The sequence below is a fragment of the Pleurodeles waltl genome, chromosome 3_2 (assembly GCF_031143425.1).
Source record: "Pleurodeles waltl isolate 20211129_DDA chromosome 3_2, aPleWal1.hap1.20221129, whole genome shotgun sequence".
NCBI classification, from domain to species: domain Eukaryota; kingdom Metazoa; phylum Chordata; class Amphibia; order Caudata; family Salamandridae; genus Pleurodeles; species Pleurodeles waltl.
In genome coordinates, this window is record NC_090441.1 from 53,979,348 (window position 1) to 54,003,770 (window position 24,423).

Consider the following 24,423-nt stretch of genomic DNA (forward strand, 5'->3'; position numbering starts at 1 on the left):
GCGATGGAGGCAGTCTCTGCTAGGAGAAGGAAAGCCTCTTCTTCGGATCTGACCTCCTTGCAGGTCCAGTCACCCTCAATGGACCACTTGCCTCTGCCATGCAAAGCCTAATCCCCTCCTATTGAAGAGATGTTGCAGCAAATGCTAGGTGAAATTAGGGAATTGAAACTCTCACAGGAGAAGGCCCATAAAGAAACAAACGACCAACTGGGCCAGATTACCTCAAACATCCAGCTCCTCAGCACACGGGTCATTCAAGTGGAGCAAAGAGTTTCTGACTTTGAAGACCCTATAACTCTAAAGCTCCAATCGGAACTAGTGGAGTTGCAGTTAAAACCTGAAGCTGTCGAAACTAATCTTTCCATTCCAACTTGGCATTCGTTGGGATCCGTGAGGGTTGACAGAATGGCCTGACTGTCACCAAATTAATTACTGATCTAATTAATTAATAAATATATGTGGCCCTGGAACTAGCAGCCAATGACATGGCTCTCACACCTACGCAGGCACATCATGTTCCTCCCTTTCTGCCTCCCACTTCAAAATATCCACTAACTATCTTGGTCAACTTTAAAGATTGTCGCATTAAAGAGCAGATATTGATTAGCGCAATGAGGGACAAATCATATCAAACCTAAGAAAATTAATTTTTTTTCAGGATTTTTTCAGATATGTCCCTGTCCGTAGCACAATGGCAAAAAGAGTTTAAAGCAATTATTGCCAACTTGAAGAGTCTAGGGGCACCAGGAGGGATTTGTCAGTAATCTAAACTGAAAGTCCTTTATAAGGGCCAATCACGGATCTTACTTTCAATAGACCCGGCTAAAAATGTTCTACAATCTGTTAAAAAAAATCTGATGGGGGAGTGACGTGAGGGGGGCGAGGGTTGTTGGCAGAGGCAAGACAGGAGGCAGGGGCATCCTAATGTTAAATATAGACCCATTTATCCTCCTACGTTCTGTCTGTGCCTGTTCACCTGTAGAAGCAGTTGTGAGTGCATTGCCAGGGCACTCACCTAGGACAAGGGAGGTGGGTCGAAGGGGGTGTGCACTTAAGGCTGGGTGGGGGGTCGCTCCTGTGGGAGCCCGTGATGGCTGGTGCTCTAGGGGCATGGGGCGTCATGTGGGGGGAGTCAATAGAAGAATAGAAGGCAGAAAATTCAGGTAGGAAAATCCAGAAGCATTTGCCGTCCAGGAGTGGATGCAGCATGATCTTCCTGTTTTTTTTTTAGATGACTGTGAGGTAGGATACATAGAATGTAGAGTATGGGTGGCATATTTTTGGGGAGTTATGGTAAAAGCTTGATTAAATCCCACTGAGCTAAGCGGGTATGAATATTAAAAGTTTCAACATTGTATCTAGTAATGCCAATGGGATTAATAAGCAGGCCAAATTCGGGTCTGTCTTGGCATTGCTCAAAAACATCTGAAGCCCATGTTGTTCTACTCCAGGAGGCCCACCTCAAGTCCTTGGCAAAACAGCTGTGTATCCTAAGATTTATCTCCCATGCATATTATGAATCCGCTCGTTCTGCAGTTAGTGGCGGTGGCAGTTTTGATCTCATGGGATCTTTTTTGTGAGGTGCACCATGTACTAAGAGATTTCAAGGCAAGATGGATTTTGGTGAGCCTCAGGATCCATAAAAAGCTCATCTACTTTATTACCTACTATTGTGACTTCGCGCTTAGCTGTGGCGTCTCTTTTTCCAGTCGGGCCGCGCCTCCGATTATCGGAGCGCCATCCTCCGCGTTTTTGCACTACTGTGACGGCGTGATTCGGGAAGCACATTTCGTGCTCCCGGTCACGTTGTCTTTACCTGTTTCCCGGACATTTCTTCTTGCCTGGTGATAGGGGACTCCTCTTCTTTTCTTTTTCCTTTTCTTCTTTTCTCTGTGCACTTCATCTTTTCTTTCTTCTGGTTTCCATGTTGTCTTCTTTGTTCCTTTTTTCCCAGCATGCTTTTTTCTTTTATACTGTTACCTTTTTTCCTATTCTGTTCTATGGGCCTTTCCTTGGAAATTGGCTTATTGGAGAACCTATATTTGAAGGCAGGGGCCAAAACTGAAATTAATTCACTAAGACTGGGGCGTGTTTTATTCAAAAGGGGCACAACGCAGGTGTGACCTATGTCACCTGTTCTTTTCACCCTGTTTATTGAACCTTTGGCCTCTACAATAAAACAAGATCCGCAAATTAGGGCCTCTCCCTACGATGCATCCAAGATCAAACTTTTTGCGGAGGACTTGATATCATATCTGGCCGCTGAGGAGCAAAGCATTTCCTACATTCTTGACGAAATTCAAGAATTTACAGGCATTCAGGGGTATAAGATGAATCATGACAAATCTGAAGCCATTTTATTTAATAGTACTCCCTCAGTTCTACCCTCGGAAATGAGGTTACACTATTCTGCTACTCGCACTGTCGGATATCTTGGGATTTGCGTTTCAACAAATTTTGCATATTTATTCTGATTAAACTATATCACCACCCTGAAAAAGGTGCATGGGCTACTACTTCAATGACATTCCTTACCCCTTACTATTATGAGGCTTATAGCATTAGTCAAGATGGCTATTCTCCCATTATTTGTGTCCATTTTTGCAAACGTTATGATTATAATTCACCTGTCGTGTTTTTTTTTTTTTTTTTTTAACAAAGTTGCCCCAATACAACGTCATTTTGTATGGCAGGGGAAGAAGGCTTGTACCAACTTGAAGACAATACAGCTAAGCGTCGAAGACGGAGGGCTCACACTTCCACATATTAAAATGCATTACTGAGCAGCTCCCTTGATTGGCTTGTTCTCCCCGCAACAGCGTACAATTATTTGAACTGTTTTTATCTTCAGCAGATGTTAGGTGAGGTCAACATTCGGCTCTCTCCTTTTTTAAAAATACCAAAGCTACCTAAGGGCACTAGGTACAAGCTGTCTTACACACAGTTCCATCCTTCCATACACTTAAGAGATTGCTTTCGGTTAGGCATACAACTAGAGGCCATGACCATTAGGGTATGGGCAGAAGGGCAAGTGCGGGATTTCACAGGCTCTGTGATTATTTAGATTTTTGTTTTCTGTCTGGTGGCTTGAAGTCCTGGGAACAGCTGATTGCCAATAATCCTACCATCCCCTCCAAAGTGGCATTTTCCTATTTACAAATTAGCCATTTCTTGCACAGCAATCAACAAACGGTTAACACACTTGCCAGAGATATTAGTAAATCCTATTTTGTTACCTGTCTCACAGGGTTTGGCAAGTGGTATCTCCAGCTATACTCGAAGTTACATGAGGTAGTGGTCCCTTACGTTTGTTTAACTAAAGTAATGGCCTCCACAGAATGTACGTTTGACTTATGCTGCTGGGCCTGGTATAATCAGATTGCCCACAAAGCCATTTGTGGAGCAAATTATAGAAGGATGCCCTTTTACTCTAATTGGATGCTGTACTATACTTCTTATCGTGTACAGAAAATGTACCCTTCCAGCTTAGCAGCATGTTTCAGATGGGCTACGATACGGTAGACCGGTTACATATTTGCTTTATTTGTCCTGCTGTGTGCCGCAGCCCCGCATTAGTCCCAACCCCTTTGCGATCCCGTTTGGTAATTGTTATTTCATAGTCAAACTACTCTATGACAATACCAATTTCTTTTCATTGCCACACTGATTGCTACATCCAAAACTCGGCGAAAATGGAGATCCACTGAGATCCCCCCTTTTAACCAATCATTTTGTAAAATGAAGCGGGTCAAGCATCTGGAAGAGCTCAATGCAAAAAGTAATGGAACTTGTAAAACGTTTAGGGAAATATGGTATGCCATGTCAGATCAAGCAGTATCACACTGCTTTTAATTATTCCCCTAAAGCAGTGGTTCCCACCCTCTTGACTCATGAGGAGCCTCACTGGATCACTACTGGATGCCTGAGACCACCAATTTAAATTTCAAAAATTAGAACAGTAATTCACAAAAAATACACAAACAAGTATGCACTAAGTACTCGAATTACTAAAGATATGATTATTTTTGTATTGAAAAAATATGCAAAAATCGAAAGTTTTCACTGGGAGGGTTGGTCCTGCATCTCAGCGAATAACTTTTCAATATTTGATTTTATTTTGTAAAGTTGAATCCTGAGGTCAGATGTTACATTTCCCAAGCTATTCCTGTATTTCTTTTTAAGGTATATAAGATCTGAAAACGTTTTTTCATATAAATATGTGGTGAGGAAAGAAAGCAGAACCTTTAGTGCCTCTCATCTCTCCATAACCCCTCTGTCACATTTACTTAATTTGTTTTATAGTGGCTCTCATACCACTGGAGAGTACAACAAATCCTGTGAGTGTAAATCAGTGTATATAAAATGTTAGATAAGGCAAAGGGGACTACAAGTTGTAGGATTCATGTCATCCATATTAGTAGGCATTTTCTTAGAGTTCTTGGTCTGGAGAAGCACAAACTCAGGATTGAGAACATAACACAGTGGTTAGCGTTGACTTTAATAAGAAGAATGTATTTCTACGCAAACAAACATTTTTTTAGCAACTTTGGGATAGTAAAAGACTGGGAAAAAAGGATAACTTTCTAACTTGTACCATGCAGTTTGCATGCAGCACTTTGATACCAGTTCATAGGTCACAGTGCTAAATTACGATTGTAATTTATGAACTGGACAGTAACAAAAGAATCTCTGTGACAAAAGCAGTAACCCGCTGTGCTGTGCACATAAAATACTGATAAGCATCATCTACGGTCTTTGCAGCAGGCATATTAACCATCTGTACTATCTTAAATGAGTCAAAACTGCCACCAGACAAAACTCTCACCTCTCTCCAGCAGGTACATTAAGCACCAGAGTTATCTTGACATTTGTATATTTGCCCCAAAACTGCTGGCTATACAAGGCACTTTGCAGTGCTTTTAAATCTGCTGCACAAATTAAGTAACAAATATAAAAACACTCATGTGTTTCTGTCAAGAGGACCGAGCTGGAGAAGTGCTTTCCTGCCGGCCAGGCGTAAGGTGGGTGCGGACCCCGGGAATGTGCCACGGACATCTAGGGGGTCTGCGAACCACAGGTGGGGAACTGCTGGCTTAGAGACCGTACACCACTAGCTTCTGAGCAATTACAGAGGCTTGCTTTTCGTCTTTCAGTTGTGCTGATGTAGAACCACGTTTTGTAAAGTGTATCAACTTCTCACGGGGTGTTATTTCCTTTTTGTGCACATCTGTTGAATATAATGTAAACTCTTCCACTGTACGAATGCAGTGTGAATACAGGAAATCATAACGGAGATTTGTAATGAACTTTTTTTACTTGATTATTAAAAAGAATTTAAAAAAATGCCTGTATAATGTATGTTGAAGCTCTGACGTGCGAAGTTGTTAGTGCAGACTGACAAAGACCAATGCCTTAATAAAAGAAAGATTGATGATAGAGGAGTAAGTACGATATACTGACAGTGCTCAATGCGTCCTGCCCATGCTGGCAAACGAATCCACTGAAAGCATTGAGCTGTTTGGAATATACTTACTGTGACACCTCGAATAAATATATCAGTTAATAATATTGCATGCCAGTATACGGAACATGGCTTATGCAGCAACCTCCACACACAGGCGCTGTGCAGTTCTCACGCAGGATAACAACCGTGCTTATTAACAATGTATGTAAGAGACCAGATTGTGTCATCTTTCTAAAATCGGTGTATTATAAGTGCTTAAAAACCGGTGTTCTTGAAGGGATATCTAAAGGTTTCCTACAAACCTGGATTTATATAATTGTGCTTATAATAGCTGAAGAAAACGAAATGTAGGTTTTGCTCTATAATCGGACTGATGGTGGACATGGCATGATGATGTGCCTATCATGATGCAATGAAGAATAGTTAAAGATTGTCACATATACGCACTTCGCCCCCTCTGAAAAATGCCTTTTATATGCTGTGGTTTGGTAATTCCATGACACCACTGACAAATGTCAATTTAGGAATGCCTGTAAAATCAGCTCAAGGCTTGAGAAGCACAATAGTCTAAACGTGTTTATCTTTGTCTCTGAGCAAGACACACTAAGCTCCTGCTCTCTGAATGCAGGAGAGCTTACCAACACAATGCATATTAAATTATGAACATTGTAAAAACATTAGAATGAGGATGACTGCCAATTCTGGGGGCGTTTGGTCCGAGATCAATTGCCTCCAATCAGAATTTACATGACTTGATTCTCTTTTAGTCCACAGATTCTGAGGAGATTCTGGTACCGGGACGGAGATGCTCCCTCTCCGACCTCTCGAGCGCTGAGGATATCGAAGCCTTGACAGTGCGCCAGTTGAAGGAGATCTTGGCCCGCAACTTTGTGAATTATAAGGGTTGCTGCGAGAAATGGGAGCTGATGGAGCGGGTTACTCGGCTTTACAACGAGCAGCAGGACATACGCCAGCAAGGTAAGGCAGCATACAGCGGGTGGTCAAGTCTAGCTGCTTGGATTCCACACATCTCTTGTACCAGATTGACCATCAATCCTTCCTAGATGAGTGTTTGCAATTGCATTAATAGATGTGAAAAATGTTTTATCCTTTGTAATAGAGTAAGCGTGTTGGCTCGCCACCACTATTTGCTTCCTACGGTCAAAGCTTTTAGAAAGCCTTCCGAGTGCTGAATAGGATGATCAGATATTGAAAACCGAAATTAGGGCATTCCACAAACACACATAGTACTACAATTTTGCATCGTCCAAGGGGCACAAATGACAGTTGGCAGTGCTTCCTAACACAGATTCACAGTCAATGAACTACGAAAGGCAAAATGCAACGAAATATACATTCTATTTGCAATATTATACGTTAATGAATTTGCTAGATGCTAGGTAGTGTCAAGTACTTCTGCACCGGAACACATGAAAACTTGCATCTGTCTGTGTTTAGTCGATCCACCTTGAACATCGGGACGTGCTAAATTGAATTAATCTTGCCAGGACAGATGGTAAAAACCCAGGAATGTCCTGGCCAATCTGAGACACCTGATCACCATGCACCAGAAGTCTGTGAAACACGTTCTGTCACCTTTTGTATCTCCTTCACCTCATAATGGGAAAGAGTCCCTACTAGGACCCTATTGGCAGTGAGAAGCTCCCACAAATGACCAGTGTCACAATAGATAGTTTGTCTATGTCTCAGTTGAAACATTACATCATGGAACTAATTAAAGAGAGGATCGTCTAACGAGAGAGAAGGCAGTCACGCTGGATAGCATTTCCTTTTGTACAATTCGATATTTGTATAACATGTTTAGAATACCCTATAGGCAGAAGGAAGATCTTGGACCACATTTTGTTTGTTTTTTTACCTTTAGTCATGATAAGTTTAGTTCTCTATTGTGAGTAGACACATGCCAGTTTCATTGCAGGACTCCCTGACGTGCAGCATCTTGCACTATACACGTTTCCATTTTTTCACAGTGGACTTTACTAGTTTTCAGTGTCATTTGACAACCATAGTGGGTGTCTCCACTCCAGCCCTATATGTCTCATACTCGTACATCTGCACAGGAGACTCACCGGAGACTGAGGTGTGTTTGCAGAGGTGAGCTTCAAAGGAGGAGGAGGCATGTCTTATGCTTATCAACCATTATATCGACAATCCGTGATCACCAATATTGCTGAGGAGCTTTTTTCCCCATTGTGTGTTTCCCTTCTAAATGTCACATAAGTGCTAACTGCAGGATGGAACAATAGCTACTGGGAGGAATCACCCTTTCTCAGATAATAAAGAAATAAACTCGAGACCCTTGCAGTGTCCAGTCCTTGACAGTATTGTGCTGGTATTGTAGCCCCCTACCCACCGGGGTTACCACTGATCCGAGCTTGATTTCGCCACAGGATTCCTTGTTTGCCGCCTGCGTTTCACCCCCATTCTCGTCATCCTTATGGAGGACACTCTTGAAAACACATGTATTTTATGGCTGCGGGTCTACATTAATTACAGAATTTCCCTGTAGCGGCCTGTTACTGGGAAATTCTGTGGATGGCTCATATTTTCACCAACCATATCAAACTGGTAGGCATCACGTTTCTCATCCGAGGAAACCCATTCCATCATGTCACATCTAGGGTGACCACCCGTCTGTAATGTTCACGGACTGCCCATAATTTCGCCCTGCCGTCCGTTGTCTGTGATGATAGGCTTAACGGACAGCATTTGTCCGTAATTTTAGCCTTTCACCTAAAGGACAAAATGTAATTAAGACAGGTAAGTTTCCCTAGCTGGCTTGAAAGCAGGGCTCTGAGTGAGGAAGGGGCAGACAGATTACAAACACGCCTTCTTGCCAGGATGTCTCCTTCTCAAAAGAAATGCAAATGTGCGCAACTGGTAAATCTGCAAATGTAAAGGGGTCTGGAAACCTGTATTGACTTTAATCAAAGGAGTCAATTGAAGCTTTCTGATGGCAAAGATATTTTCTTTTAAAAAGGCACTGTAAGAGTATTCCAAGCTGAGGTGTGGAGTGTGTGGTTTTAATGGACAGTTATAATTTTTTTTTGCAGTAGGTATAATCTGAATATTATTAAAATTTGTATTTTAGAAGGACTTTTTTAAAAAAAAATTAACCTAAATGTATTTGCGCGTTTTGTAGCAGCCTATATTATGATGTGTGTGATGCATGTTTAAAGTAAGGACTTACACATTCACAGTTCTTTCAGGAAACTCGGTACCTCATAGTGCTAACAAACATTGGCAAAACCAATAGGTCTTGTCTACGCAAGAGGTATTGGCTTTTTCAATGTGTTTTAGCCATGTTATACACCAGAGTGGCTGCTGTTCAGCATGGCTAAAAGTTAGTGGCATAAGAGGAGAGTGTGGTGAAGTGTCACAGAGTGGAATGGCAAAGAGTGGAATAGAGTGGAGTGGCAGAGAGTGTTGTGTTTAGGAGTGGCATACTGTGGCGTTGCGTATAGTGGCATATAGTGGGGTGGTATGCAGTGGATTTGACTGATGTAGAGTGCAGAGTGTTGCAGAATATAGTGGTGTAGAGTGAAGTGGTATTGAATGCAGTGGCAATAATTCAGCGGATTACAATGTAGTGTCATAGAATGCAGTGGCATAGATTAGAGTGGTGCACAGTAGAGTGTAGGGGTGCAAAGTGGAGTGGTGCAGAGTGGCATAGAGTGCAGCGACATAGAGTGGCACACAATAGAGTGGCAGAGTGTGTAGTAGTATAGAGTGCAGCATAGACCCGAGTGGCAGAGTGCAGTGTGTAGAGGAGAATAGTGTAGAGTGGTGCAGTGCAGAGTAGAGTGCAGTGGCGCAGAGTGGTTTGATGCAGAGTAAAGTGGTGTAGAGTGCCGTCGCATAGAGTGCAGTGGTGCAGAGTAGATGAGTGATGTACAGTGTATTGATGTAGAGTGCAGTGGCATAGACTTGAGTGTTAGAGTAAAGTGCACTGGCATAGAGTGCAGTGTTGCAGCGTGGTGTAGAGTGGAGTTGTGTGGAGTAGATTGGTGTTGCCTAGGCTGGTATAGCTTGCAGAGCGCAGTGGTGTAGAGAGGCGTAGTGTGAAGTAGCATAGAGCGCACTGCAGAGAGTGGAGAGGTTCAAGAGTGGAGAAGAGTGCAGTGTCCCACAGTGCAGTGGTATGAAGTGGTGTAAGTGGAATGGTGCAGACTAGGGTGCAGTGGTGAGAAGTGGTGCAGAGTAAAGTAGAGTGGAGTATGCATGGTGTGGTAACAACACGTTTTTGATTGAAATGGCCATTACATTTGCAAAGACACACAGTTTTTCAAATAAAACTATACATTGCACCAACGATGTGTGGAAATTGCATCACCTAATGTAATGATTTGTTTTGATCATATATAGGTATTTGTTTCCAGCACAGTTCAGAATTAACAAAATGTGCTTCATTTGTACTCCTAATTCTGATATATTCTGAAATGCTTGCACGGTTTATTTAAATATTTTCATGTGATAGAAAAATCTGTATCCTACCCCCAGTATCCAGCAAGACTGTCACATAAATCCTCTCACTTTAAAGTCAGAGAAAGAAAAGTAAACACTAAGTTCCTGAGCCTGACATTTGACCTTGTTCTTTGAATGCACAGCAAATGTGGTGAGATAAGAACAAGATTTACAGGCCTGTTTACTGAAAAGGGAGCACTTAAAGATACTGTAAATAAGGTTTGGGCAAAGGAAGGGACGGACTCAAGCTGGATATCCTAAAACAAATAAAGCCAATGGCAAGCAACAGGCGGAATGCATTCAAAGGAAGCTCTGTGAATGTACTTAAAGTGACAGCCGTGGGATACTTTGTGGGAAAAGTTCAGTATTTTAGTCCAGTCCAGTCCATATCTTGCACAGGTTTGGCCACATCAATCACCCAGGTAGTATGACAAGAAGACTTGGAGTGGTCTCCATGTTGCAGGAAAGGTCTCTACACCCATCTTATCAGTTTACCGCCAGTCCCTGTGGTGTAGCGCTTCTGGCACACCTCATGTAGGGTTAGTGCTCGGTGGCAGAAATGAAATAGGCATTTAATAATTGATTAAGGTTTTTAAGTAAGGGGTTGACCGGGGTGAAGATGGTAGTCTGCTACAAGGGTTTGGACTCGCCATCCATAAACAAGTACCCCAATTTTAAGACACCTGCAGCGTGCCACTGACTGAGTTGTTCTGAGCACAGCTGCCCTGTGCAAGAGGGAAGGCCTAGCAAAGGTAGTGCAGGAGCACAGGGTTTCTTCATGTCAGTGAGTTTATAGGTACTAGCCGGATAAGACAAAACTGTGCACGACAACCCCGGATGGTGTTCCGTAGAATGGTCAGTAGGAAACAATGAGTAGTGCAGTAAGCCCTCCTTAAAAGTCTTAACAAATAAACCCCATCTCATGCAGGGGGCGGGCAGACAGCAAACGAGCCACCCATTGGACCTGTGCAGCTAAATAATAATGTTCTAAGTCCAGAAGGCCTAATCCACCCACAGTCACAGGTACCTTTAGAGTGGGCAGAGCTACTCAACGGCGCCCCAGTGACCAAATCAGATGTGTTGCAGGTCTTAAGAAGGAAACAAGGACAAGCAGGGGTAGGTTTGCAAAATAATACTATCATCTGGGTAGCACACCATCTTCACTAGTGCCACGTGGTCAACTACAGAAAGCAGAAGAGAAGACCAAAAGGCAAACTGGGCTCCGAGGGACCATGACACTCTGCTGAGACTTCAATCCTGAAAATCAGTGTGGAAGTGGTAGATATTAATCACTAGGTATCTAACTGTAACTCGTTCCCAGTTCATTCTGAGGTCTAATTGTATATAAAGGGGGAAACGGCACCATATGTTAAAGAAACACCAACTGCATTTTAAAATCTTTCTCATGTTCTTACATTTTGTTTGTGCAATTTACATCCCAAATATTTTGAAGTTTCTGTGTGTACTTTAAACCTTAGGGATAACCCAGATCACTGGTTTGGCTCTTGCTCCATTGCAAAATGATTTTAAGACCTGGACAGAGTTGGCAATGGCCTTGCACAACCTTGTAAGGGGTCTGGCCCCTGCTCACGCTTCACAAACATGAACAGTAGACCATTGCACCAGAAGAGTTTGCCAGGGTGGGTTGGTGCTGCTTGACAGTGCCCCCTTCTGTTTCTCTTCTTTCTGCAGAGACAACTCCCAAAGTATGTAATACCTTCCAATAGTCTTGGTGAACCCATCTTGTCTGATTTTAGAAATTGTCCCACCTTGTTCTTCTCTTCCTTATTTTTCCAGCAATTTGCAAAAACCCTTTGAATCTGTTGCCGTGGATCTCCCATTTGATCTCGATTTTATCCTCCTCTTTTATTATCTTTGATTGGTAGTCTGGGCTCCCAGTTCTGAGATAAATTTAGAGTCCCGGACGTACACTCTAGTGCTGTGAGACTGCAGACAAGTTGTGGGTACCTCACATCCTGACACTAGATGTGAGACTGTCGCCCATACCATCGACTCTCTCGTTAAATTTCTTTTAGGCTGAAAGTCCAAGGGCGGTTGGGTTGAGCCAGGTGTTTTTGTTTAAATTGTTTAAACTAGCATAAGGTTACTTACCTTAATGTTTCCCAAACTGTTCCCATGGGTTTTAAAATGGTTAAAAACATAATCACAATTTTGCAGTTGCTTCCTCTCCAAGAAAGATTGGGAAGATTTGGGCAGGTGTGATGGCCTTGACACAGTGCTGAAGGACATTCATTTACTACTGAATAAGGATGGGATGTGACACCTGAATGTAGCATACCAGGAGGCAATATCAAAAAGACCACAGTGAATAAATATCGCTATGTTAAAAAAGAGTCAATAAATGCACTGATAACTTAATGGGGTATGGCCTCTTTGGGGTGTGTCTGTAAAATTGACATTTGTTCTTGAATTTTTGTCTTGAATTTTGACCCTTCGTCCTGAATTTTTGTCCTGAATTTTGACCCTCTGTCCTGAATTGTTTTACAGTCCTGTCAAGAATGTGCCTCCGTGCCAGGTGGTCACACTACTCACATCCGAGTTACCTATCTAAGGAGACTTCGGGCTAATAACGGTGTATCGGAACACTTCTGGTCACTGTTTACTGACATGCTTCCATTTTTGCCCCTGCAAGACCTAACAGTTTTCTTTCACTGCTAATCTCCAGTGGTTGATGTCCTGTGTTCTCATCGGCTCCTCCTCTGTGCAGAGGCTCCCATGTTGTTTGGAACTTCGCCCCCTCGTCCTTTACTTGTGGGTTTGTGTGTCTCCTCTTTACTAGCCATGTGCATCTTGCAGGGTGTTTTCTGGATTCATTTTTCCCCCTGGCTGGCTAGGTCTGGCTGGACAGCACAGGTCTCTCACATGCCACTGTGATGGGTGGTGCTTATATTTTCCCCGGGGTTCGAATTAATTAAATAGTGAACGACAGGGTGGCAACGAAGAGGGCTCGTCCTTTATTAAGCCTCTCCAGGTGCAAGGTTAAATACTGTCCATGACATGCAGCACCCGGGACCAGTATGTGGAATATAAAGCCACCATCCCTATAACGCATGTACCTCTTTTTTTCAGCCAAATCGCGAATAAGCCAAGTTTGTAGGTGGAACAGATAGATGCACGAAAGGATATAAAACAAAGAACTGACATCAGAACCGAGCAAGCGAAATTACTAGAAGAAATACTGCCATCTAGCGATGTTTGATAAGAAATATTGCGAAGGAAACATGGCTCATAAAAAACAAACAAAATGTAACCTATTGAAAATGAAAATGGTGACACCTTGCAAGTGCATCACGGTTGTTTACGACGATTGTGCTTACAATTCCCAGTTAACTATCAGAAAGTGAATACAAGTTAATTTAGAAGGCAATGTTCTGTTACTTATCAGTAGGATAGACATAAAAAATAGGGTTGCCATCTGGCGTGTATTTTACGGCCTTGGCCAGCATGTTTACGTTAACGCCAGTAAAAGCTGTGGGAACGTGAATATAAACCGATAACGACAGAAAAGAAGAACTCCGTTCTAAAGTACCTTAGAGCTTTCTCGGATACTCATTAAGGAGTCTTAAATGAAACAAAGTCCGAATGCTCATGTCAAAAAAGAACACAGAGCGGATGTTAACTCCACGGACAGTGAAGGGCGGCTATAGAATGACAGTGCTGAGGTAGGAGCGGAAGATGGAGCACAACTATATTCAGTGCTTTAAGTGGGCCGGTACTGTTCGGTACTGTGTAGGGCACTTTTTCATTTGAGAGGAAGAGTACCTGCACTTCTCCAGATAAACGTAATCATTTTACTTGGAGAGTACCTGCACTTCTCAGAAACAAGCAGGTACTCTGATAGAGTGCCTGAACTTCAATTTTTTTTCAATTTCAAGCACTGACTATATTGACTAAGATAATTGTCTGTGCTTGGATATACCTCTAGCCTCCTCTGTTGTGCTGCTCAGTTGTGACTGCAAGAGTGACCCCGATGCTAATGTATTGTAACCTTTGATTGCGGCGCTGCATTGTTGTCAGTTGTTTATAATTCGACAAATAAAGTTTTTTTTTTTTTTTTTTTTTTTTAAACAGGCTTTTCTGAACCTTGCTTCTCGAGAACCAGCGGAGGGCCCTTTCAGAATCTTAGCACATGGACAGATGGGTAGCATTTCAAAAAGATAGCTTGCACAGATGTGGGCTATCAGCACCAACATATGTGTAGCTTGCGTTTACTTTAGGAGTGTAAAATTGCCGAGGATCTCAGATTCGCAAAGAAAGGGAAATATGAGAGGGTGGTAACTGCAGACGTGTGGAGTTGAAGGGGCACTTCTTTAACCATCATCTGTAACGATCATTGGCACTGGCATGCATACTACTGAAGAGCCTAGAGAGCGCTAACTATGTACACAAAATGAGATGCACACGGTGTTAATGCGGAAATATCTGGAGCAGCAGAGACTTGTAAGCTCCTTTCTGTCATTGCGGTTACCAAAGCATTGCAGACCTTTCCACCCAGCTGCTCTTGAATTCTTTTCTCTGCAGGAAGCAGAACCATCATCCCAGTGCCCTGGTCCATGGTAATCTGTGTTAGTTGATCCACATTGCGCACTAGGAGACTGGAGGTCACACTCCTCATCCGTGACAGTTGTGACACTTGACCCACCAGTATCTCTTTTGAGGTAGACTCCCAGTGGCCTTAAACACCACTCAGGAGTTTGAGAAAGTCCCTTACCCTCATCCCCATCTCTTAGCATCCCGACCACTCATGAAGTAAGCAAATGCCCAGGTTTGATCAATTGTAGGGATGACGGACGGCCCTGGCCATCATTTGCCATGCTATAATCTGATTACTTCACCTCATTGTCAGGTTGATGCAAAAACCACCGCACACAAAGGTAGGGTTGCTATTTCTTTATTCACCACTCTCGCGCAACCGTCGCCAATCTCCTTGCTCCCAATATATCCCCTCCCTTTCCTCTTCCTGCGCTCGGCACTTGCAGGACATCTCCTGATCCCCGAGGTCCTAGCGCTCTCCTGTCGCGGACCTCACCGCAACACTACATTTCCCCCCTTCTTGCACAGATGAGTTTGTTTCTGGAAGGCATCCATTATATTTCTTCTAAGAGATGCGCAGGCCTGTGACATGTACACTGTGGTCGACTTGCTGAGGTAGGCGGTGTAGGTTCCCCCACAGCCAAGGAGAGGGGTGGACCCGATCTCCCAGCTGGTGTGGGAGCATCTTCAGTGACATCGCTGTCCACTCCTGACATTGCCCCTTTGGGTGGTGGGTTACATTTCTTGAAGTGGGCGATTTTCCGAGTCCCCCTCTTATCATCCGCAACAGCCATGACCATTGTGCCTTTCCGGTTTGTTATTTGCAGTGAGTGCTTATGGTACAGACTGTCCAATTTTCTCTTTTGTTCTTGCCTGACGAGGACCCAGTCTCCTTCGCAGGCTTTCGACGGCTGGGCCCTCCGACGCCTGTCTGCATATTCCTTGATTTTAGCTTTCTTGGTTCTGTCCATCTCCGCTAGCTCGTCGGGCCAGTAGCTTGCTGAACATAGCGAGCTATGGTCTCCCAGGTGGGTATTCTGGTGTGCACAGTACAGCCTAGCATTAGGCTGGCTGGGCATTTGTTCATGGTGCTGTGGGATGTGGTTCGGTATGCCCTCAGCACTTCGTTCAGTGCTGCCTTGATATCCCTTTTGGCCAGTTCAGATTGTTGTATGGTCTTCCTCAGAGTGGCCATGAGCCTCTCCATCGTCCCATTAGCCTGGGGCCACAGGGGAGTGATCATTCGATGTCTGAAGTTGAAGTGTCTGGCAAATTCGGCGAACTCTTGACTGTTGAATGGAGGACCGTTGTCTGTCTTGACTACTTCCGGGATTCCCCATGCTGCAGAGACTTTATCCAGCACTGGTATGGTGGTGGCTGCCCTGGTGGACGATACTTGTTGTGCGATCTGGAATATTCATCCATTATAACGAGGATGTATTTGCTGGACTGTAGGGGGCCAAAGAAGTCTGCTGCCACTTGTTGGCAGACTCTGTCTGGTAGTTCGGACATTTGCAACGGCACGGGAGGTTCTTCTCGGCTGACCAGTTGGCATTGTGGACAGTCCTTTAGTGTAATTTCAACCATCACGTCCTGGGAAGGGAACCAGACATGCTCCCGTAGGGCTCTTTTGGTGGCTACTATGCCCCTATGTCCGTCATGGGCTAGGTTGACCACCCCTTAATGTAGATTCTTCAGAATGACAATTCTTTTTTTTCTCTGATCAGTAGACCATCCTCTGAAATGGATAGTTCATCATTTACGTGTGGAGAGGATGTTAGCTCCTTGAGGTATGTGAGTTGGTTGTTTTTGGATTCTTCCATGTGGCGCCCACCAGTTCTTTCTTATGCGTCGCTTTACGTCTTGTAGTGTGGCCTCTGCTGCAGTGGCCTCAATGATGGCTTCAAAGGGGACCTCCGTTGGTATTGCTTGAGCAATGACAAAGTGAATGTACTCCTCTGCTAGTGATGGTCTTGTTGTAGAGGATGCTCTGGGGTGCCGTGACATGTAGTCTGCTGGGTTTGCTGCTTTTCAAGGTTTATGTATGATGGTGTACGTGTATTCTTGCAGTCGAATTCCCCATCGCTCGATCCTGGGAGGCATCTTGGCTCAGGTATCTCTGATGGTCTGTGATGAGTTTGAAGTGTTTCCTGCATATGATTATGTGAAAGTGCTCACAGGCCCAGACAACAGGCAGACTTTCTTTTTCTGGCTGCAAGTATGCTCTCTGAGTCAATGAGGCTGTGGCTGGCATATGCTACTATGGGGGTCATTACGACCCCGGCGGTCCTCGGTAACATGGCGGTAAGTACTGCCAACAGGCTAGTGGTACTTAACGCCATATTATGACATTGGTGGGTTGGCTGAAGCCAACCCACCAGTGTACCACTGCGATCGCCACGGCAGTAACAGCTGCCGGGCTGGAGATATATATCGCCACTGTACCACCTGCAGGATTATGACCCCGCCTACCGCCATGGTTTTCGTGGCTTCCTTGCCGCCACGAAAACCATGGCTGTAGACACTATCAGTGACAGGGAATTCCTTCCCTGTCACTGATAGGTGTCTCCCCCCCCCTCTCCAGTTACCCCCCACTTCCCCTGCCTCTCCAAAGCCACCCCACCCCCCACCTCTCCTACATTCATGCCCCCCTTGACACACTCACCCTTTTCACACAAACATCCACACATGCATACATCCACCCGCACACACTTTCAAACATGCACGCACACACGCATTCACAAAACACAACATACACGCACTCACACCTCCATACATGCACACTCACATCCAACACACATCCGCGCACATACAAACATACACCCCCCCACACACAGACACACACACACAACACCCCCACCCCCTCCACTGTCGGAGACCCGACTTACCTGTGTGCAGGGGGTCCTCTGACGGTAGACGGGACCTGGCGCTGCTGCCACCAGCAGCGTCCGCCAGCAGAACACCGCCAGGCCGTATTATGGGCCGTAATACGGCTGGCGGCGGTCTACTGGTGTGGCGCTGCTGGTGGCAGCAGCGCCACCTTACCGCCATCCGCCGGCATGGCCACAACCGGATTTCCACAATCCTTATGACGGAAATCCGGCTGTGGTCATAATACAGCAGACGGCTGGTAGCTGCGGCGACAGTCATTTGGCGGCCGTCGCCAGTATCAAAATGAGGGCCTATGTGTCTTTGAACAGCTTCTTTGTCATACTGACCTAAGATGGCCCTGAGTCCCACCGGACTGGCGTCTACAGTGATCTCTGTCTTCTCACGGGTATTGAAGTATGCCAGATTGCTGGCTGACTCAACAGAGTCCTTGATTGCATTAAATACTTGATCACACCTTAGTGACCACTGGAATGGTTGACCTTTTTTGGTCAGCTCCTGGAGGGAGTAGCTGATGGTAGCGTAGTCCCTGATGTACCGGGCACAGTAACTGACTATTCCCAGAAATGACCGAACATCCCCGTGTCCTGGGGGTGAGAGGTGTTAGTGAGGGCCTTGACTTTGTCGGGGTCCGGCCTCGTCCCCTCACCTGAGAATATATGTCCATAGAACTTCAGAGTGGACCTGTGAAATTCCCACTTGTCCTTATTGAGGGTAAGGTTGGCCTCCAGAAGAGCCTGACATGCTTGTTCCAGGGCTTTTTCATGTTCTTTAACCATGGCTCCAAATATAAGGATGTTGTCGCTATAGTTGAGGGAGTTAGGAATGTGTTGGATTACTCTCCTGATTGCTTCTTGAAATATTTCAGCTGCCAATGAGATGCCAAAGCTGAGCCATTTGTACCAAAATAGCCCTTAATGCATGGAAAACGTGGTGCTGTAACATGAACTTTAACGGGTAGCCCTTGTGTAGATCCAGCTTGGAGAATACTTTCGCCCCATTGAGTAGTGTGATCATGTCGCTGATGTGGGGTCCCGGATGTCTTTCCCGTTCAATGGTGGTATTTGGAGCTCTTTTGTCCACACATAGACATACTTTGCGGCTGGATCCTCTTATGGGCACCACTGAGGACACCCAAGGGGTGGGTCCCACGATTCTCTCTGTCGGCCCTGAGGAGGTCTCTTAGTTCGTCCTCGACCTCCTGTTGAAGGTGAAAGGGTATCTTTTTGTGATGTTGAGCGACTGGTGTTATTTGTTAATTTATATGCTGGTGGACTTGGAAGTGAGCGAGCTTCTTTAGTCCTGTGAATAGCTTTGGAAACCTGCGTACAGTGTCTGATTCGTCCTCCACTCAATATAGTATCTCCACCAGCCTCAGTCGTTTGGCAGTGGGCCCACTGAAGAGGCAATCTGCTTCGCGCCCTTTGATCACGTGAATCTATGCTTGTATGGTCCTGTCTTTGAAAGTGAGAAGTGTTTGAAACTTCCCTAGACATGCAGAGGGTCTTTGAACATCCACGTGTAGACTTGCACAGACACTTTGTTTAGTTTGGGCTTCAAGTTCATACTGTTGTACTCTGTGACACAGATATAGTTGAGGGATGCACCACTGTCTAGCACAAATGTGGTAGAATGTGTGCCATTTCGGAGATGCAGCCTTGGGTATTTCTTTAGTCTGTCGTGGTCGGCGACCATGCAGATGTACTCCTCACTGTCTTGTGAGATTGGTGTGAGAGATCGTGACTCGCAGGAGTCAGAGTGTCTTGATTCATATGTGTCATGTGAGTAACGGCTTAACCTGGATGAGCTGGTGGAGCAGTCTCATTGGTCACGTACCGCCTTCGCATGATGATGCAACCTGGGCTCCTGGGACGAGGCCTGGCACACCTTTTCGAAGTGGATTTCTTTCCCACAGTGGCAACACTGCTGACCCAACGCTGGGCATGGATCAGTGTGCAGGAAGTCTTGAATACAGCAAAAGCATTTTATTTGCGACTCCCTTTGGCTCAGTTTGTTGGGCAGTGGCGACGCCCTGTTAGTCGGCGATAGTTTGTGGATTTCGGCATCCTCTGGCATTCCAGTGACTGGCGTTCCTTTTGACGAGTTTGAAGCCTGAATGCCTGTTCTCGTTTCTCTAGCTTTCCTGCTTTCATTTTCTTTGCGTGTTCTTCTGATTGAATGTTGACTCTTGTTATTTCCTCTATTTCGTCCAACGAGTATCGTTGCTTTAAGAGGCGTCCGCGCAAGGACTAAGATTGGCATCCTTCAGTGATTCACAGGAGAAGAGCATCTTCAGTCGTGAACGTGTCCATTGTGCTCTGCATGCATGGGTCTGGATCCCATCCTCGTCGCTGGTTGTCAGGTCAGCGCAAAAAACACACACAAAAAAGTAGGCTTGCTATTTTTTTTATTCAACGCTTGCGTGCGACTGTCCCTAATCACCTTGCTCTTGGTATATCCCCTCCCTTTCCTCTTGGCCCTCTCTGGACATCTCCTGGTCCCCAAGGTCCTAGCACTCTCCTGTGATCTCACCACAACACTACACTCATCAATGCATGTACACATTGATGGATAACTGGGAAGGAGGGTAGAGTAGATGTGAAGGAGTCTGATAATCATAGCGCTGTATGGTTCTCACTGGTGTAACTATAAGAAACAATCTTTCATCATTCTTCCAAAACGGATATCACATTTGTGCATAGCGGTTCACATTCCCCTCATTGCAGGAAGTGTTATTAAGCAAGGCTGTCTGCACCGAGGCCTCTAGTATGAACACTAACTGGGAGTCCCCCCCTTAAGTGTGAATATCCCACTGGGAGCATGTGACTTCAGGAGCGAAGTCCATCAGGTCACTTCAAAGTTGTTCTTCGCTCTGGCAGGCAGTCAGGTAGGGTCCACTCAAAGGGGGTGAAGGGAACCTTTGCCAGCCTTCGGTCTGCAGAAGTGGGGTTGCGGGGACAGCTTCTGGCTAGGTTGCCTTGCTAAGTGGCTAGGCAGAGTCACTACATAGTCCCCTTGTAGGTCCTCGGAGAAATGGCAGAACTGTTCTTGAGATAAGAGGGAGGAGTGAAGCCATGAGGTGGCCTCCTTCAATGATCTAATGACCTATGCTTTGGGCAAATTCCATGGGCCAAGGGGCTTCTCTTAGGGTCCTGGACTCAGTAAGCTTGACAGCGCTTATGGTGGTGATGTTTGTTTACCACAAAAGCTCTACAGTCGTCAAGGCTGTTAAACTCCAATTGGAAACTAAGTTTAGTGGTAGTTAATTTGAGCTGTTAAGGTTCATTATCTGTGGTAGTACGGGTTACAAACTCTGATACATCATAGCGGAGTATGCAACTTGGTGAACGTTTCCAGTGGATCCTATGGAACACAGTTTGTAAGTTCCCAACTATCTTCAATACTTGTTTGGTTTACAACAGGGCTAGTAACCATGTATGATGTATCTGGCGCTCTGGCTATAGGCATAAATGGGATTACTCAGTTAGCTGAAGCCCTAGCTGATGAATTTATTTATAAAATTCACTTCACCAACCATCCAACAATGATGCTATCCAAGGCAACTAAATAGTGATTCTAGGATGCCAGGACTTGATATCTATCTCTAGCTGAGTATTGGGTGACCTGACCCCTTTGGCGAAGTATTCCACCATACTTTTTGCCTCCACTACCCTGTTTTGTTGAACCCATTTTTCTTGGCGTTAGGTGCACTTACCTAACCAGTGGTAAAATGCTCGTGCTGTCTTCCTTAAACACGGTTGAATTGGTATACACCTAATTGACACTTTTAATTAACCTATAAGTTGCTAGCAAATGGTACTACATGTACCCCGGGCGTGTGAATTAAAAGCACTGAATGTGCTGGCCACTGAAGTGGCACTGTAAAACCTGTTTCTGGCCTGCCACTGTAGCTTGAAGTGAAGTTTTAAACTGCCATTTCAATGTGGCAGAATAAACCTTTGCCTGGACTAACCTTTATTTTTAACACTTACAGGACTCCCCCCCAGGACTTAAATGATATTTAAAATGTAGGATACTTACTGTTTACATGCCAAATCAGTGAACAACTCCCAAAGTCGTTTTTCACTGAAGCAAGGCTAACTCTCCTATAAACTAACTCTGGGTTACCTTATTACATTTCATAAGTGGTAACTTCAGTTTAAGAACAGATAGAGAACTATTTGTTCGATGGCATTTGTGGCTGTAGATACGCATGCATTGCATAAATCTAATGTTGGTCTCAGAGTGTTGCAAGTTGGTTTTTTTTGAAGAATCTTTTTGAGTCACAAGATCGAGTGACTCCTCCTCTCGGTGATACTGTGCATGGGCATTGAGTCCTTTGTTAGATTGTTTTCTCTCCGTCGTCGGGTTCGGACATGTAATCCTTCCCCTCTGATATTCCTTGACTCAGTCTATTCCGAACTCTTCTTTTTCATCTTTCTTTCAGTGACGGTATTGTATTTCACTATCTAACGGTCTGTACCTGAATTTCATCCGGGGTCAGTTAGCAGCCCTCGGGGTGCCAGTGCCCACCCCAGGCCTACTACTCCACCTGGTGTCAAGAAATGCAGGGCTGATGGAATACACTCCATTTTGATGTTGCCCTCAATGCCATTCAAAATTCCTACAACCCGATCATCACCTGGTGTGTAACCTATGTTTGTCCCCGGACCACAAAGAAGAAACCAGCGTTGCCTGTCGGTCTTTTCGTTCCAAAAAGACCCTTTGAGACCGAAGAGCGTGTCGACTGGAGGCACTGGATGATAGATCCAACAAGAAGAGGCTTTATCCATAGATGATTCCGAGTCGGATGTTCAATCAGACATCGAAAGTCAGCCTCTTACCTCAGTGCAACCTGTGAGCACATCAACCCCAGGCTCCCACGTAAAGACTTTGAAAAAAAAAAAAACACAAACAGGTCATCGGTCCACTACTTCCTTCGGGCCATGGTCGGATTTGAAAATTACATTTGAATTCCCCACCTTCAGACTCAGCACCGAAAATAGCCAAGCATCGACCTCTGGCTCAACATTTTCTCATTCAGCCTCGGGTCGAGTTGAAGCTTCGACCCAAGTGTTTTGGCTCCGATCAAGAAACCATCTATCTCTGCTTCGGAGCTGACGGCTTCCAGTCGACACAAGGCTCCTGCTCTAAAAGCTTCGGAACCGAAAATTCCACCCTCCAAAGACTCCAGTCTTTCTTAGGACGCAGCATTCCCAGTGGAGCGAATCTTTGAAATAATGGATGCTTGCCACATCCATATTCAACAGGGAACAAGACAGATTATTGCTTCTCCTCTAGTTTCAATTAAGAAGAAACTTACTTTCTAAGAAACATTGGACACTGCTCCTCCACCTAAAAAGGTTTCTCGAGACCAAGAAAAGGCTCCAGTTCAACCTCGGCCTTCCCCACCACACTCTCCTGTGCTCCCTCTTACCACCTCCACAATATCCTCCACTTATTATTGAGTCTCAATTCTCTCCATAGGGTTCACCAACACCTCAAGGAGATTCCACAGGACATAGACCTATGGGACTCATATGATACAGATTACCCTGATTTATACATTGCACATCCTTCACCTCCTGAAGACGCAAAATCATATCAGCAGGTCATAGCAAGGGCATCTACATATCATAATGTACAAATATATTCTGACCCAATTGAGGAAGATGTTCTTTTTGACACAGACTACCTCCCATAAAGAGTGTCAGTTTCTTCCCATGCTACCAGGTATGCTCAGACATGCTACAGACATTTATAAAAATCCTGTTAGATCCCGAATTATTACACCAAGGGTTGATATTAAAAAAAATATATAAGGCAGCTCCCACAGACCCTATATACATTCAATTACAGTTGCCCCCGGATTCTATTGTTGTTGTTTGTGTGGCACATAAGCGTGCCAACAGTCAATCAATGGGAGATGCATCTCCCCCTGACAAAGTAAGTAAAAAACCAGCTGCAGCAGGAAAATGAGTGGCTGCACAAGCAGCCAATCATTGACATAGCGCTAATTCCCAGGCACTTCTAGCACAGTATGATAGGGCCTATTGGGACGAGATAGAAGACCTTCTCCAGTATCTCCCAGAGGAACATTGTAAAAGGGGACAAGAAATCGTTTCTGAGGGACAAACTATTTCCAATAATGCTATTAGGTGCTTGGCTCAAATGTTCAGATTTCAAGCCTTAAATACAACAGGCAGTTCTTAAACCCTTAGCTGCTGGGCCTCCCCCCCCCCCAGGATGCTGAGACCTTTTATGGTTATTTTGGGTAGTTTGCGCGTAGACCTTCATAACTTTTTTGTTTTGTTTTTTGTTGCGTCCTTTTTTTTCCAACGTCATAGGGAATGTAAAGGTACCCAGAGTTTGTGGGTTTCCTTGGAGGAGACCAAGAAATTAACCAGAATTTTTTCCAGAACAATTGGGAGGAAAAGGAATACAGAAGAAAGCATGTGGTTTTTTCCCTGAAAATGGCATCAACAAAGATTTAAAATCTACAACTTCCCAGCTTTCAGGTACAGGCAGACTTGAATCAGAAAACCACATTTTTCAACACAATTTTGGCAGTTTTACTATTTTTCAGCCGCTGCCCATCCTTTTGCCCCTCATGAAGAGGGCCTGTCAGGCTGAGCAAACGTCAGCCTGACAGACACTCTTCATGTTCAGCTCAGGCAGCCAGGAGTGAGAGACATGCGCGATTTGCGCAGACTCTTGGCTGCCTGAGCTGAACTTTGCTGGGCTGAAGAGGCCACAGCTTCTATGGGCGTGACCTCCTCGGCACAGCAAAGGTGCCTCAAGGCCCTTCCCCTCAGTGACGAGGGGAAGCGTCACCCATTGACTCCGACCTGGGCGCTTCAGGTTTAAGCCCTGAAGTGCACAAGGCGAGTGTCAATCAATGACACCTCATCACAGAGTGGGGTGTGGTCAGAAGTCTCATTGACTCCATCCCACTCTGTGATGCAGTTGGGACTGCTGCCTTCCCTCACTGGCTGACCTCCTAGGACCTCCGAGCTGGGGGTGGGGGTTGT

At 44.9% G+C, this 24,423-nt stretch overlaps 1 protein-coding gene across 2 annotated transcripts in view; it reads left to right on the top strand.

Annotated features, from left to right (window-relative positions):
- RFFL (ring finger and FYVE like domain containing E3 ubiquitin protein ligase) overlaps positions 1-24,423 on the top strand; it is a 345,152-nt gene that overhangs the window by 281,318 nt on the left and 39,411 nt on the right. For both annotated transcript variants that reach the window (XM_069226760.1, XM_069226759.1), the window contains exon 6: positions 6,232-6,442. In XM_069226760.1, the coding sequence (XP_069082861.1) occupies positions 6,232-6,442 (211 nt within the window). The remainder of the gene's footprint in view (positions 1-6,231; positions 6,443-24,423) is intronic.